This window comes from Artemia franciscana, chromosome 21, assembly GCF_032884065.1.
Source record: "Artemia franciscana chromosome 21, ASM3288406v1, whole genome shotgun sequence".
Classification (NCBI taxonomy): Eukaryota; Metazoa; Arthropoda; class Branchiopoda; order Anostraca; family Artemiidae; genus Artemia; species Artemia franciscana.
In genome coordinates, this window is record NC_088883.1 from 781,010 (window position 1) to 796,514 (window position 15,505).

General features: G+C 35.1%; 1 protein-coding gene and 1 pseudogene across 1 annotated transcript; both read left to right on the forward strand.

Annotated features, from left to right (window-relative positions):
- The first annotated feature begins 10,139 nt into the window (after positions 1-10,139).
- LOC136040847 (phosphoglycerate mutase 2-like) lies at positions 10,140-12,802 on the forward strand. Its single transcript, XM_065725212.1, is given in 2 exon segments — positions 10,140-10,692; positions 12,594-12,802. Coding segments are annotated over 2 exon segments (762 nt in total).
- On the forward strand, positions 11,002-11,810 carry LOC136041067 (triosephosphate isomerase-like; annotated as a pseudogene).
- Positions 12,803-15,505: the final 2,703 nt, after the last annotated feature.

Genomic DNA, 15,505 nt, shown 5'->3' on the forward strand with positions numbered 1-15,505 from the left:
GCTTACGACATTTCTGACGAAATCAGGATGTTAAAAAATAAAATACCAAGAAAAATCAGAACTTTAATGAAGAATGATATTTTTTTTTTACAAAATGTTAAGTTGGAAAATGTTGAGTTTTAAGTCTAAAATTTACAAAATTTGGTTTGTTTTGCCATCTTATATTCCAAATTTCTATTAGTGTCACTTTTTTTCTTTTTATTCCATTGTGTCTAGGCACATGGGAATGTCTCGTTTTGACTTAAAAAGTATCCAGTTGGCAACCCTGCGTCTGTCACCTAGGTACTTCTTGGTTTCTAGTGAAGTTGGTGGTCACCTAATTTTAGAGTAGGGCCTGCCTACCGGGCATGAAGAACAAAATTTGTTCTATCCCACAACAGGGCAATTGTTTTTTTGTTTTTTTTTCAATTGACTTAAAAAGTAAAGAATATGTAAACTATGAAAAGGATATGGATGGCAAAATAAAAATGATATATACAGCATTGTACATTGTGAAGTGTCTATAACGGTATTTTGCAGCAGTTTATTGTAAAAAAAAAAAAAGCTGAACAAAATGGTTATTTCAAATTTTGATTGGATGTGTCTGGGGAAATAATGAGCGTGGGAGGGGGGACTGGTTGTCCTCCCATCACTTTTGACTATCAAAAAGGACTTTCAATTTTGAATTGACTGAATCTGTTTCGAAGTAGTTTTAGGCAACACACAAACTTTGCTGATTTTGTTGGTTTGCATGTTTTTTGTTTCAATTTCTCGTCGACAGTTGGCTCGCAGGTTCAACATTCAATCAGGGTTTTCTAATACAAAAAAAAAAGAAATACTTAAACCACACAATGTGACAAAATGCAAGTCGATTCAATCAAACAGTTCGTGGTAACGAACTGTAGTAAGGAGCGACCCGGCTCAATAGTAACCAAAACTCTAAAAAATGGAATTTTGATACCAATGGCTACATCAAAAGAATCGCATTTTAATGTTGGTTTTAAATATATAAGTTTCATCAAGTTTGGTCTTACCCATCAAAAGTTACGAGCCTGAGAAAATTTGCGTTATTTTAGAAAATAGGGGGAAACGCCCCCTAAAAGTCATAGAATCTTAACAAAAATCACACCATCAGATTCAGCGTATCAGAGAACCCTACTGTAGAAGTTTCGAGCTCCTATCTACAAAAATGTGGAATTTTGCATTTTTTGCCAGAAGGCAGATCACGGATGCGTGTTTATTTGTTTTTTTGTTTTTTGTTTTTTTTTTCCCAGGGGTGATCGTATCGACCCAGGTGTCCTAGAATGTTGCAAGAGGGCTCATTCTAACGGAAATGAAAAGTTCTAGTGTCCTTTTTAAGTGACCAAAAAAATTGGAGGGCACCTAGGCCCCCTCCCACGCTAATTATTTTCCCAAAGTCAACGGATCAAAATTCTGAGATAGCCATTTTATTCAGCGTAGTCAAAAAACCTCATTACTATGTCTTTGGGGACGACTTACTCCCCAACAGTCCCCGTTGGAGGGGCAACAAGTTACAAACTTTGACCTGTGCTTACATATAGTAATGGTTATTGGGAAGTATACAGGCGTTTTCAGGAGGATTTTTTTGGTTTGGGGGAGGGGTTGAGGTGAGGGGGATATGCTGGGGGAACTTTCCTTCGAGAATTTGTAATGGGAGAAGAAAATTTCCATGAAGGGAGAGCAGGATTTACTAGCATTATTTAAAAAAAAAAACAATTAAAAAATAAAAGTGAAAAAGCTTTTTCAGCTGGAAGTAAGGAACAGCAATAAAACTTAAAACAAACAGAAATTATTACCCATATGAGGGGCTCACCTCCTTCTAATACCTCGCTCTTTACGCTAAAGTATTTTCGGTAATTTCAACTACTGCATTCTTTTCGTCTTGCATTGCTAATCGAGAAAAATTTTATTTTATTTTTACGTATTCTCTTAACAGCCCTGAGAATCCTATAACTTGCCATTTTTGCTTAAGTGTTCCATTCTTGAAATCTCAAAAAATTAGAGACAATTTTTTTTTTGGCCAGTTATAACCAAAAGATGCTTTGTAAACCTCTTTCTAAGTGCTCAGTTAAAGTCAAATGCCATGAAAACAAAAAATTCCATATAAAACGTTCATGCAAAATGATTTAGTTGTATAACCATGAAACTCCTATAAACATGTAAATCCCCTACTTTGGACAAACTTCTTTACTTATAACATCTCTGAAAAAAAAACAGGATGTTAAAAAAATATATACACCGAGAAAAAGCACGACTTTAGTGAACAACAACATTTTTTTTTTTTTATAAAATAGTCAGTTGGGAAATGTTTTGTTATATGTCTAAAATTTACAAAATATGTTTTGTTTTTCTATATTATGTTCCAAATTTCTAATTTATGTCACTTTTTTACTCTTCTATGCCATTGTTTCTAGGCCCATGGGAATGTCTTATGTTGAAACAAACAGTGTCCAGTTGGCTGTCGTCCGTCCGTCTGTCGTCCAGGAACCCCTTGGTCTCTAGTGCCATTGGTGGTCACCTATACTACAGAGCAGTCCCTGCCTAAAGGGTATGGAGAATAAAGTTTGTTCTATCCTAAGACAACACAAATTAATTTTGTTCCAATTGGCTTAAAACAGTAAAGAACATTGGCTTAAAACAAACAGTAAACTACACAAAAGATGTCAAAGCAACGGCTATCTGAATAACTTAGTTAGGATAACTTTAAGCTGCTATGCCTCCTGATGACCTAATACAGCTTTCTTTACGCTTCCTAACATTGTAAAGAGCCTAAAACGGCATTTACAAAGTAGTTTGATGTCAAATAAAACCACCTAACGCAAGATTGCGTCAGTGATTTATTTCGGCACTTGTGCGAATTTCTAGTCTTATAAGTTTCCCATACTCTTGCATGGGAATCCATACACTTGACCCTCTTGCTTTAGGCAAAATGATATAATATACAATGTATAATTCCAAAAAAAAATATACATTGATTTAATTTGGGAAATTATAATTCCAAAAATACAAATATAATTCCAAAATAATTTGTTTGCAATCGAGCCTTGGTACCTAGGTCTTAATTATAAAAATCCAAATCACAACGCAATTAAGATGCAAAACGTTCAGCAAACGCTTATTTTAAATAACTAGGTTTGACAGTAGTGATGCGTCAATGGTGTCCACGACACACATATCCCTGGATTCCCTGGGAGCCCTGCTTTTAAATATATTTTATCCCGTCATTCCGAAGATAGCCCTAGTTTTAAACGCATCCCTATCCTGTCATTCTGACGCTAGGCAGCAGATGTATATTATGTCATAAGGAATGTTTTCTAAGAGACAGAGGTGTATTATCCGTAATAGGGAATGTTTTCTAAGAGATGCAGGAGTATGTTACGTGATATGAGATTGTTTGCCTACATCAAGGATGATGTAATCTTGTGTGAATTGATGGGTTTATTGGGAATGATGCAATCTCGCGTGACATGCTAGACTTGGGGGGAAATCCCCGGTTGTAACTGAGGGGGAAACAGACTTTGATGTTATGTAATTACGGATGCACAAGCAAGAATTATGTAATGGTGGTACCAACTTGAGATGTCACGTAATGGCAGCGCACACGAGGGATGTAATACAATCTTACACGCGGGTACTACGTAATGACGGGGGGGAAAGTAGGTGCTAAGTAATGACAACGCACACGTGGAATGTTATGTAATGACAGCGCACACATGAGATGTTATGTACACACAATGACGGTACACGCATCGGTGTTACATTATACTTTAAGAAATTTGTTATCTTCGGGATTTCTTTCCCTTTCAAGGTGTTTCATTCAGGAAACCTTAATATTTTAAAGATTTTGTAACCATTGTGTTTGAAAAGGTAATTTTCATCCAATGAAACTGCACCCTAGACAGCTGGACCAGAAATCTAATTCTAATATTATGATTCAGGTAATACATTCTACGAAATAACCAATTCCAAACGCAGAGAATTCCTATGTCCCACTTACAAGAATGATTAAGCTGTTGATTACGTGTTTCCTATGATTGCAATAATTGAGATACTGAGGGGGAAATCGATTACTAGAGCTTGGTTATATTTAAAGTGCACCTTCTTGCTAAATAATGCTTTAGAAGCGTATTATAAACCCGGAAAAAACAATTCTTCACTTCTTTGCGATATAATATTAGCATTTTGTAGGGTCCTTCTTAGAGAATTTAAAGAAATGTTTTCAAAAAGAATGACAAAAACTTTTTCAAAACATAGGAAAATATTCCTTCTTAGAGAATGTTTAGAAAGTTAAGACAAGTGACTTAATTTCATATTTTGCTAATTTCTTCTTGGTGTTATTTTCTCTCAATTTTCAGCTTGTGAAACTCAATAGCTGACCCGATCTACTCCAGTGGGGGGGGGGTATCAACTAATCCCAGAAGGGGGGGGGGTTATAAGAGCTAAATTTAAACCAAATTAAGAGTTATTTCTGGGATATTCTAATAGAAATACTACGTTTCTTTGAGCCATGGCAGGGCATATTCACACCACCGTGACAATTTGTGGCTGACTCATCCTCTGGCAAGCCATTTTAGTGGCCACTCTAACATCCAATTCCACTTTGGGGTCTGGAAACCAACTACAATATGACCCTAGCGAGCAATTCCAGTAGGACCCCTAACATCCAATTCTACCGGGGCCCTAGCAACGAATTTCAAAGAGGGATGGCAAATTTCAGCACCAGCAATATCTATACATATTCGAATCTCTTTTTTAGGCAATTAGAAAAGGTGATAGAAAAGGATTCTTATTTTATCTAAAATTGAATCTTCCGGTATAGTAAAAAGCGCTTGATCAATTTTTCGAAATCTTGACGGTGTAGGGGCGCTGAAGGACCAAGAGATGCACTATGATGACCAAAGGCGGGCAAAGTGATTGAGCAGGCTATGGGATGATGATAAGACAATTGATAATCAAACATGATCTTGACTGTTTTGGCTTGCAAATCACTCAATACTGCAACATGAACCAAGTTGGAAGTTCGCAAGGACCTACAACATATGTAAAATCACATGTTTAATCTAAACAATCAAGATATCCCTCAATATACCCTTAGCTAGTATTGTACGTGAGAATGCTTGAAAATTTTACTTCGTTCATCTGAAGACACCCCAAGAATTAGAATCCACTTTTTGACGCTTAAGGCAAACTCCTCCTCCAACCTACACAAACAGCCACCGACCCTCCTCCATTACTGCCTAAGTTCTATTATATACAAATATACACAATTTTTTCAAGCTTCAACCAAATCATCTACTCTTAAGAAGTGTTAAAATAAATTTCTATGTTGTTGTTTATTTTGTAGGACTACCTGCAACCTTAGAAACAAATCCACCACCACACCACCGTACAGCATTACTGGCTCTGAAACAGAAGGCCATCTCAGAATTTTCAGATAATAGCTTTATCGCCTTCTTTTGGCCTTAATTGTTGTTTTGAACCACGAAATGACAGAATACGCTGCTTTGTTGTGGGGCAGTGTTTTGTCTAAAATAAATGTCTATGTTAACCGTTATTTGTAGGACTACCTGGATCTTTAGAAAACAATGCACCACCGTACGGAATAACTGCCTCTGAAACAGGAGGGTCAATACGTTTATAGTTTTTGGAGATTCTAAATCACTTGACTATCTCAGAATGTTTACAAAATAGCTTTTTGGACTTCTTTTTGGCTAGAATGGTTGTTTGGCACCACGAAATGACTGAAAACACCGCTTTGCCGTGGGACAGTCTTTCTGGCTAAAATAAACATCTATATAAACCGTTATTGTAAAGGACTTGGGCTACTTGTACCTTTAGAAACCAATGCGCCACCATACGACATTACTGCCTCTGAAAAAGGAGGCTCAATACGCATATAGTTTTTCGGTAGTTCTAAATCAATTGACTATCTGAGAATTTCCACAGAATAGCTTTTTGCATTCTTTTGGTGAGAATCGTGGTATATGTATATATATATATATATATATATATATATATATATATATATATATATATATATATATATATATATATATATATATATATAAATACGGAACAGAAGAGTTTTTGTACCTCATGGTCAACATTTGGGGACACAAGTCAAGCTGGGTATTTGGAGCTCTACAAGCATTAAGTTTTGTATTAGGAAGGATTGGGGGATTTTCTTTGAAGGGGGGAAGAAGACGTCAATGATAGTTAGAACTAAGGCACTTGTGCCCAAAGTTTATGGTAAGGATATGACGTTGTGATTCCAATGTAGTAAGTTCAAGTCTAGCCAAACCTGGATCGTAACAAGTATAGGACGTCCCCAGTATAATTTTTATTGCTCTTTATTGAATACTTTCAATTTTAGAATATTGGGCGTAGGTCAACCCAAGGTGCCAGACAAGGAAAGCATATTCAAGACAGGGTCTTATATAAGAACAATAAATTATTTTAAGGTGCTGGATTGATATGGAGAACCGTTTGAGAAGGGAGAAAGATTTAAGGAGAAAACTACCAGATTTAAATAAGTGAAAAGTGTGGTACTTCCATTTAAGGTCTTTGTCCAACTGCACACCAAGCAGTTTATCTGTATTTAAATTTGGTATGCAAAGGTAATTATTGATTGGAGGTATATTTTTTAAAAAGGAGAATAGTATTAAAATACTTTTAGGTATGCTTAGGTTGAGTTTAAAATTGTCCAGATGATTCTTTAAGTTGTTAATGAGTGAGTCAAGTTCAACAACCGAAGTATTTGAGGTTTGACGAAGGTTACGTAATGTCAAACCATCCGCAAGTTTAAAAGCGTTGTCAAAGTTTGGTAAAACACTGTTAAAAACAATTTAAATTCTAAAGGACCTAATTTAGTCCCTTGGGGTGCTCCACAGGAAATCCAGGTAGAAACTGATGAATATCCGTTAGGGAGGAGTACACATTGCTCATGACCAGACAAAAAACTAGCTAGCATACGTAAAACAAAATCTTTGACACCTAAAGCCCTTGCATTATCAATAACAGTCTGATGATTCAAATTGTCAAAGGGCTTTCCTAATATCAGCAAAACGAGCCTCAATGTAGGAGCTATTTAACTCAAGATGTTTTAAAACTGTGTCAAGTATATAAATTAAAAAATGTGTGGTTTTATGATTCGGCCTAAAACCAAACTGATTTGGGTTGATTTTATGTTGTATATCATCAAAGAGGAAATTGTAAATAAAACTTTCAAAAATTTTAGAGAAAATAGAGGTTTTCGATATTGGTCTTAAGTCAGAAGGAACTCTTAGAGCCTTGTTTTTTGTGTAGGTGATATAATAGCTTTTTTTAAACACACTGGAAAAATACCATCTACAAAACATTGGTTAAAAGTAGCAGTTAGAGGTATACTTAAATACTTGGTACATTTCAAAATCAATTTGGTATGGATATTACCTGGTTATACTGACTTATTTGTGTTAAGATTTTCGTATTTAAGCTGGGTCTGGTGTTTTTCAATCACAGGAATATCAATCATTGCACTGTTGGCCAGCATATTTTTGAGTGGTGGGTGAGTTTTGTAAATTGAAGCAAAATAATCATTTATGATATCTGCAATCACGGGGTAACCATTACTATCAAGTAAAAAAAACTTTGAAGAGACCTTTCCCATTAGATCTTGGATACATTTGTGGAAATTTGTAGGGCTAGAATACAGTAACTTATTGAGCACGTGAGCACCATGCTCCTTTCTTGCTTTATGGATTTCACTAATAACAATGTTTCAAAGTTTTTGAGATTCTTGGAAAAATCTTTCCCTAATGAGTCTATCACATTCATTTATTAGGTACAATTTTTTTTTTATTTATCCATGGTTTACAATTAGATTTGGAATTAATTTTTTTCACTGGAAAGGTGTCACAGTATAACTGGAAAATTTCAGCTGAAAACTTAGAAGCCATTTCATCACCATTGGTTTGAACATGTGCGTAGATACAATGCTCCAACTATCAACGAAGTGGCAATCATTATGGTCAGTGATCAGTTTTTACCTCGAGATATTATTCTTCATAGGCGAATAACACAAAATCTAATTTATCAACTGAAACTAGAATAATTCCTGAAAATTTTAAATAAAATAATTTTATTTCATTTCTCATTACAGTTATAATAATCTCCTGGAAACCAGTTTTCTTTTTGTCTTAACTCCTAAAATGAATGTCTCTTTTACGTTGAGATATTTCCATCATTATATTTCGTTTTATTTCAGTTTTTAGTTCAGAATTGCTAAAGTTATTATGTAAATTGCAAACCTATTTATGGTGTCTGAGCTATAGTTTTAATTTTTTAATTGAACTAGAAAAATACTAAAAGATTTTAAAATTAGTTTAATTTTCGTTTCGATTAAACGAACTCGTTACGTCATTTTATTTTAGCTTTTAAAATATTCTTATCTAAGTTCATAGTTTAAAATACGAAGTACAAAATTGTTATGGTTAGGCATGGTGATTGCAAAAATATTTGAATATATTTTGGCAAGTTCAAAAATAAAGCAATGCGAAAACCTTAAAAAAGAAAACCAAAAGTTTGAAGCTTAGTAAAAATTGGACTTGATTCAATATTAATACTTACGGCTCAAAGGGAACACCAGGAAGAAACACCAGAGCAACGCAAAACCAGGCTTGCGGCTCAAAGAGATTAGGATTGTCCAATTTACGTCAACGAAGGCGTATAAAGGAATCACCAGAGCACGCGAAACTAGGCTTGCGGCTGAAAGAGAAAGTGAAAAAGGAAGGCATGTCGAGGAATCACCAGAGCAACGCGACACCAGGCTTGCAGCTCGAAGAGAAAGTACCAAAAGAAAGCGTGTCGATGTATTACAAGAGCAAGGCGTGTATAATCGTCTGGTATTCAGGTACTACCCTTCCGATGATTATAGCTTGAGTCGAGATATTCAAATCGGGACTATGTCTGAAATTTGTCACTATTGCAAGGCCTTGAAACTTAATGGCGAAACAATGGGAATGTGTTGCGCCTCAGGAAAAGTTAAACTTCCTCGACTGGCTGCACCACCAGAGCCATTGAAGACTTTGCTTACGAGATATAGGTCTGAATCGAAGCGTTTTTTATCAAACATCAGTAAATAAAACTCATGTTTCCAAATGACGTCGTTTGGTTCCGAAATCGAAGATCAAGGTCATTTTATGCCTTCTTTTAAAGTAAAAGGGCAAATTTATCATAGAGCAGGCTCCCTTCTGCCATTCTCAGGCGAGCATCACAAATTTTTGCAACTGTACTTAATCAGTAATAGCAATGCTGAATTGAATACACGTTGCGTAATTTCTCCCGTCGTTGAAAGGACTATCGTTTTGCAACATCTTTTCCACAAAAATAATAATTGAGTGTGTGTTCAAAACAGCAATCGACTTGATGCCCACTGATACGCATAAAATTGTTATTCTCGCTGACAAGACGCCTACTGGTGAACATTTGCGTTGATAAAATGCTCCAACTATCAACGAAGTGGCAATCGTTATGGTCGGTGATTAGTTTTTACCTCGAGATATTATTCTTCATAGGCGAATAACACAAATCTGATTTGTCAATTGAAACTAGAGTGATTCCTGAAAATTTTAAATGAAATAATTCTCGCTGACAAGACGCCTACTGGCGAACATTTGCGTAGATAAAATGCTCCAACTATCAACGAAGTGGCAATCGTTATGGTCGGTGATTAGTTTTTACCTCGAGATATTATTCTTCATAGGCGAATAACACAAATCTGATTTGTCAATTGAAAACTAGAATAATTCCTGAAAATTTTAAATGAAATAATTTTATTTCGTTGCTCAGTTATAATAATTGTCTCCTGGAAACAAATTTTTTTTGGCTTAACTCCTAAAATGAACCTCTCTTTTACGTTGAGATATTTCCATCATTACATTTTGTTTTATTTCAGTTTTCAGTTCAGAATTGCTAAAGCTATTATGTAAAATGCAAACCCTTTTATGGTGTTTTGAGAAATAATTTCAATTTTTTGATAGAACTAAGAAAATACCGCAATATTTTAAAATTAGTTTAATTTTCGTTTCGATTCAATGAACTCGTTAAGTCATTTTATTTTAACTTTTAAGAGATTGTTATCTAAGTTCATAGTAACAAATATGTTGCACAAAATTGTTATGGTTAGGCATGGTGAAAGTGCTTGGAACAAAGAAAACACATTTTGCAGCTGGTTTGATGCTCCCTTGAGCAAAAATGGAATTCAAGAAGCCCATGGTGCCAGCCAGACTTTGAAGGAAAAAGGCTACCAATTTTATGCTGTTCATACATCAGTTTTGACTAGAGCTCAACATACCTTGAAAGTCATTCTTGAAGAAATTGAGCAGTCTAGCCTTCCCGTTTAGAAGACTTGGCGACTAAATTAAAGGCTCTATGGGGGCTTGACTAGTCTTAATAAAGTAGAAACTGCTAGAATCTATGAGGAGAAGCAAGTCCAAATATGGAGACGTAGTTTCAACAGTCCCCCACCACCACTTGAAAAATCAAGTGAATTCTATAAAATTATTAATGATGATCCAAGTTACAAAGGTGCACCTAATAAAGAAGAATTTGCAAAGTTTGATTCCTTGAAATTGACCATTGAAAGGATACAACCATATTGGAACAAAGTTATTGTTCCTCAAACAAGGAAAGAAAAGAAAATCCTTATTGCTGCCCACAAAAAAATAGCCTAAGAGATATTGTCAAACATTTGGATCAACTGTCTGATGAAACTAGTATGGGAATAAACTTGCTAAATGGAATGCCTTTCGCTTATGAACTTGATGACAATTTGAAACCGAATTAAATTGTTTAAAGAGTAAAAAACTGGTGATTGCAAAAATATTTGAATATAATTTGACAATGGGTTAAAGCAATTCAAAGACTTTAGAAAAGAAAACCGAAAGTTTGAAGTTTAGTAGAAATTGTTGTTAGAAATTGGACCAAGGATTTTTGTTAATTAACGCGAAATTGTTGTTAGAAATGTTGTCTGCACCAAGGAATTTCTTTGTCGGTGGAAACTGGCAGTTAAATGGAAATAAGCAGGAAATTGGAAACATAATAAATTTCCTAACTGCTGGAAATCTTGACCCAAGCACAGAGGTTGTGTGTGCTCCTCCTACCATTTATTTGGAACATGTTAGAAAAACTTTACCATCATCAGTCGGTGTGGCAGCACAAAATTGCTACAAGGTTCCTAAAGGAGCATTTACTGGAGAGACTAGTCCTGCAATGATCAAAGATGTTGGAGTTGAGTGGGCCATCATAGGTCATTCTGAGAGAAGAAATGTGTTTGGGGAATCTGATGAGCTAATTGGGCCAAGGTTGGCCATGCCCTTGAAGCTGGGTTGAAGGTGATCCCATGCATTGAAGAAAAACTCGAAGAGAGGGAAAGTGGAAAGACAGAGGAGGTTGTTTTCCGTCAGCTGAAAGCAATTGCTGATAATATCAAGCCGAATCAATGGCAAAATGTGGTCTTTGCCTATGAGCCGGTTTGGGCAATCGGTACTGGTAAAACAGCCTCTCCAGCTCAGGCTCAAGAGATCCACGTCAAGCTTCGCAAATGGCTAAACGATAACGTCTCTGCAGATGTGGCTCGGAAAACGCAAATTATTTATGGTGGCTCTGTAACTACTGATAACTGTCGTGAACTTGCCAGAGAGAGAAATATTGACGGTTTTCTCGTCGGTGGCGCATCCCTCAAGCCAGATTTTATTCAAATTGTCAATGCCCGTCAGTAAATTATAATGGATTTTGTTTAGTTTTTTTTTTAATCTGATTGTTTGTGATACTTTTCTTTTGTTATGACATACTGGCCGTGGTGGCTAAATTAAAGGTGGAACTGCATTGTAAACTCAACCAGCAAATTTTAGTGTAAAATATTGGTTGAAATAAAGTAAATTGTACATCTAAAAAAAAAAAATTTTAAAATAACCTTTTTCTGGATATTGAACAAAGCTGTTTGGAAATTTTTTATGAATTTATTTCGCAATCACTCGTTGCCATTCTATTCTCATTGAAAGTGAAAGTTCTTAAGCCAAATCATAACAATTGTTATAAACGGCTTGGATACGGAATTGTTATACAAAATTGTTATGGTTAGGCATGGTGAAAGAGCTTGGAACAAAGAAAAAAAAATTGCGGCTGGTTTGATGCTCCCTTGAGTAAAAAGGAGATTCAGGAAGCCCATGCTGCTGGCCAGACTTTGAAGAGAAAAGGCTACCAATTTAATGCTGCTCATACATCAGTTTTGACTAGAGCTCAACATACCTTGAAAGTCATTCTTGAAGAAATTGAGCAGTCTAGCCTTCCCGTTGAGAAGACTTGGCGGCTAAAATGGCGACTAAGAGGTATTGTCAAACATTTGGAAAAACTATCTGATGAAGCTATTATGGGAATAAACTTGCCAAATAGAATACCTTTCTTTTATGAACTTGATGACAATTTGAAATTGATTAAATCTATGCAATTCCTTGGTGATGAAGAAACTGTGTACAAAGCTATGGAAGCTGTTGCTATTCAAGGAAAACCCAAATGAGCTCTAGTTTTTGTCGTTTAATTGGTCTAATTTGCTCCCCACGGAAATAGCCTAAGAGGTATTGTCAAACATTTGGATCAACTGTCTGATGAAGCTATTATGGGAATAAACTTGCCAAATGGAATACCTTTCATTTACGAACTTGATGACAATTTGAAACCGATTAAATCTATGCAATTCCTTGGTGATGAAGAAATCGTGTACAAAGCTATGGAACCTGTTGCTAATCAAGGAAAACCCAAATGAGCTCTAGTTTTTGTCGTTTAATTTGTCTTTTTTATCAAGTCAATTTTCTCGTCTGAAAAAGATAATAATGTTTTTAGTGTAAATTTATTTTAGTGTTGAGCGATTGTTGTCGTACCTTGTTAATCCTGTTGTATTGGGATTCGAGTACAGTTGCACGTAAAGGAACCAAGAGCTTCCGCAAAAAGAGAATTTTCCAAAATACCGCACGTTTCGTTTGGACTCGAAAATACTAAACTTTAACGGCATGAATAATGCTTCCAAAATTGACTCAAATATAGCTCCAATTTTCTACAAAATGAAATTTAAATAGCGAAACATTTAGCAAGCAAAGTTCTAACAAACACTTGAAAGTAACGAACAATGACTTAGGAGCGGGTCGGATCAATATCTATAGTAAGAAACGACATCTAGCCCATGTTAACTGAAATAATCTATTGACAAGATAACTCGAAACCAACATATTTTGAAAATTACTTCTTTAGAATAGGGATTATATGGCTCTAGAGATGGCTGAAACCTATTAGAGAATAACCCCATGGCATATATTGTACTTATATAGCTGCCTGATTCTCTGAAGTTCGTCTCTTGCTATTCCAAATAAGAAAAAGCCATACGTTTTTCCTGTTTATGATTATTTTTTTTATGTTACAGTAAAGAACAACACAGATATAAAAAAAACAAAATTTACATAAAAATTGCATTCAATTACATTACATTAAAATTGCAATAGTTAAATTACAATAATATTGCAATAAAATGAATTACATTAAAATTCCAATAAAATATTTTGCAATATAAGGAAGCTTTCATTTCAGTAATTTGCAAAAGCAAAGACTTGGGCTCTTATCTATATATATATATATATATATATATATATATATATATATATATATATATATATATATATATATATATATATATATATATATATATATATATATATATATAAATAAGTTGTTTGTGAACAAAATTCGGGTACAAAATTCGGGTTGTTTGGGTACAAAATTCGTTGTATTTGTCTTACCTTTATGTTGGTAGCCCCATTTTACATAAGAAAATGCTGTGGGGGAATTTTCCAGGTCAAATTTTGAGCCTAATTGGAATTATCTAGGGGATTTTTACGTAGCGGGGGGATTTCCCAAGGGAAAAAACCTTCAAGTGGAATTATCACCAGGAGAAATTCTTCATGGGGAAACTGTCGGCGGGAGAAACTTTCAATTTAGAGAGGGTGGGGGAGGGGTGATATCCGGGAAATATTTTCCACACAGGAAGAATTCCCCCGTGATCTTCAAAAAGATCAGAAATTCAATAAAAACAAGCCTTTCTTCAAATGAAAGTATGCTAAGGAGTATTTTTCAGGTGGAATCCTAAGCAAGACATTTACTGGGGAGAATTCACAGCTAGGATGGAATTGTCCGAGGATAGTTCCCCGGTGGAAGAAATTTACATGGGAAGAATTTCTTATATAGAAATTTTTCCTGGGAAGATTTACCACAGAGGGGTGGATTTCCTTGGTTTGTTTGAAAAACGATCAGATATTAAATAAAATAAACAAGGTTTTTTCTACTAAAAGTAAGGAATAACATTAAAACTTAACACCAACAGAAATTGTTCTGTATATGAGGGGAGCTGCCCCTTTCTCAATACCCCTCTTGACGCTAAATTTCAACCTTTTGTCCAATTCTTTAAAAACTATTTCTGAAACACAAGGACTATGTAATTAGAATCAGAACATCTTTCAAAAAAATTTTAAAAGCTTTAGCACTAAAAAAGGGATATTGGGGATGGGGCAGATGGCCTCATATACGAAATAATTTCTGTTCGTTTTAAGTTTTAATGTTCCTCCTTACTTCCAGTAGAAAAGACTTGTTGTTTATTTATTTAATACAAACAAAATCCCAGACAAACCTTTTAATCTCTCTTCTTTAGATTATAGACTCCAAAGTGATGAAACGCAAGTGTGTGAGGCATAATCAAGAATAACTCAAAGTGGAAAGTGCACGTTTACTATGTCCATATTTTAGCTTCTGAATTGTGAGCTTTTTCAGGGGCGGAAAAGAGCCTCGCTGAATATTAAAAGAATACCCACTTCAAAAAAATGAATCCAATTTTTAAAAATATGTGCTTGGACACTGTTATGCCAGTTGCAGTATTTTTTACGATAAGATACCAAGATCAAGTCGACAGACGACGGCAGAAACATTTTACGAAGAAAGAAAAGATTCAACGACACTTAATAGGTCTACCAGTGGCCTCCAGTGAAGCAGGATTTATTTCTTAGAGAACTGTAGAGGGGTAATGTGCATCGTAGACATAAACAGGGGTGTGTCTTTTGGAAACAGGATAGAAAGCTTAACCTTAATAAAATGTATTAAATAAAAAAAACAAGTTTTTTCAACTGAAAGTAAGGAGCGACATTAAAACTTAAAACGAACAGAAATTACTTCGTATATAAAAGGGGCTGCTTCCTCATCAGCGCCCCGCTCTTTACGCTAAAGTTTGACTCTTTCTCTCAACTCTTCTTTTTGAAACAGTAAAAAACTTTAGCGTAAACAGCGGGGCGTTGATGAGGAAGCAGCCCCTTTCATATACGAAGTAATTTCTGTCCGTTTTAAGTTTTAATGTCGCTCCTTACTTTCAGTTGAAAAAACTTGTTTTTATTATTTAATTTCTGAACGTTTTTGAATCAATGCATGTTTTGAT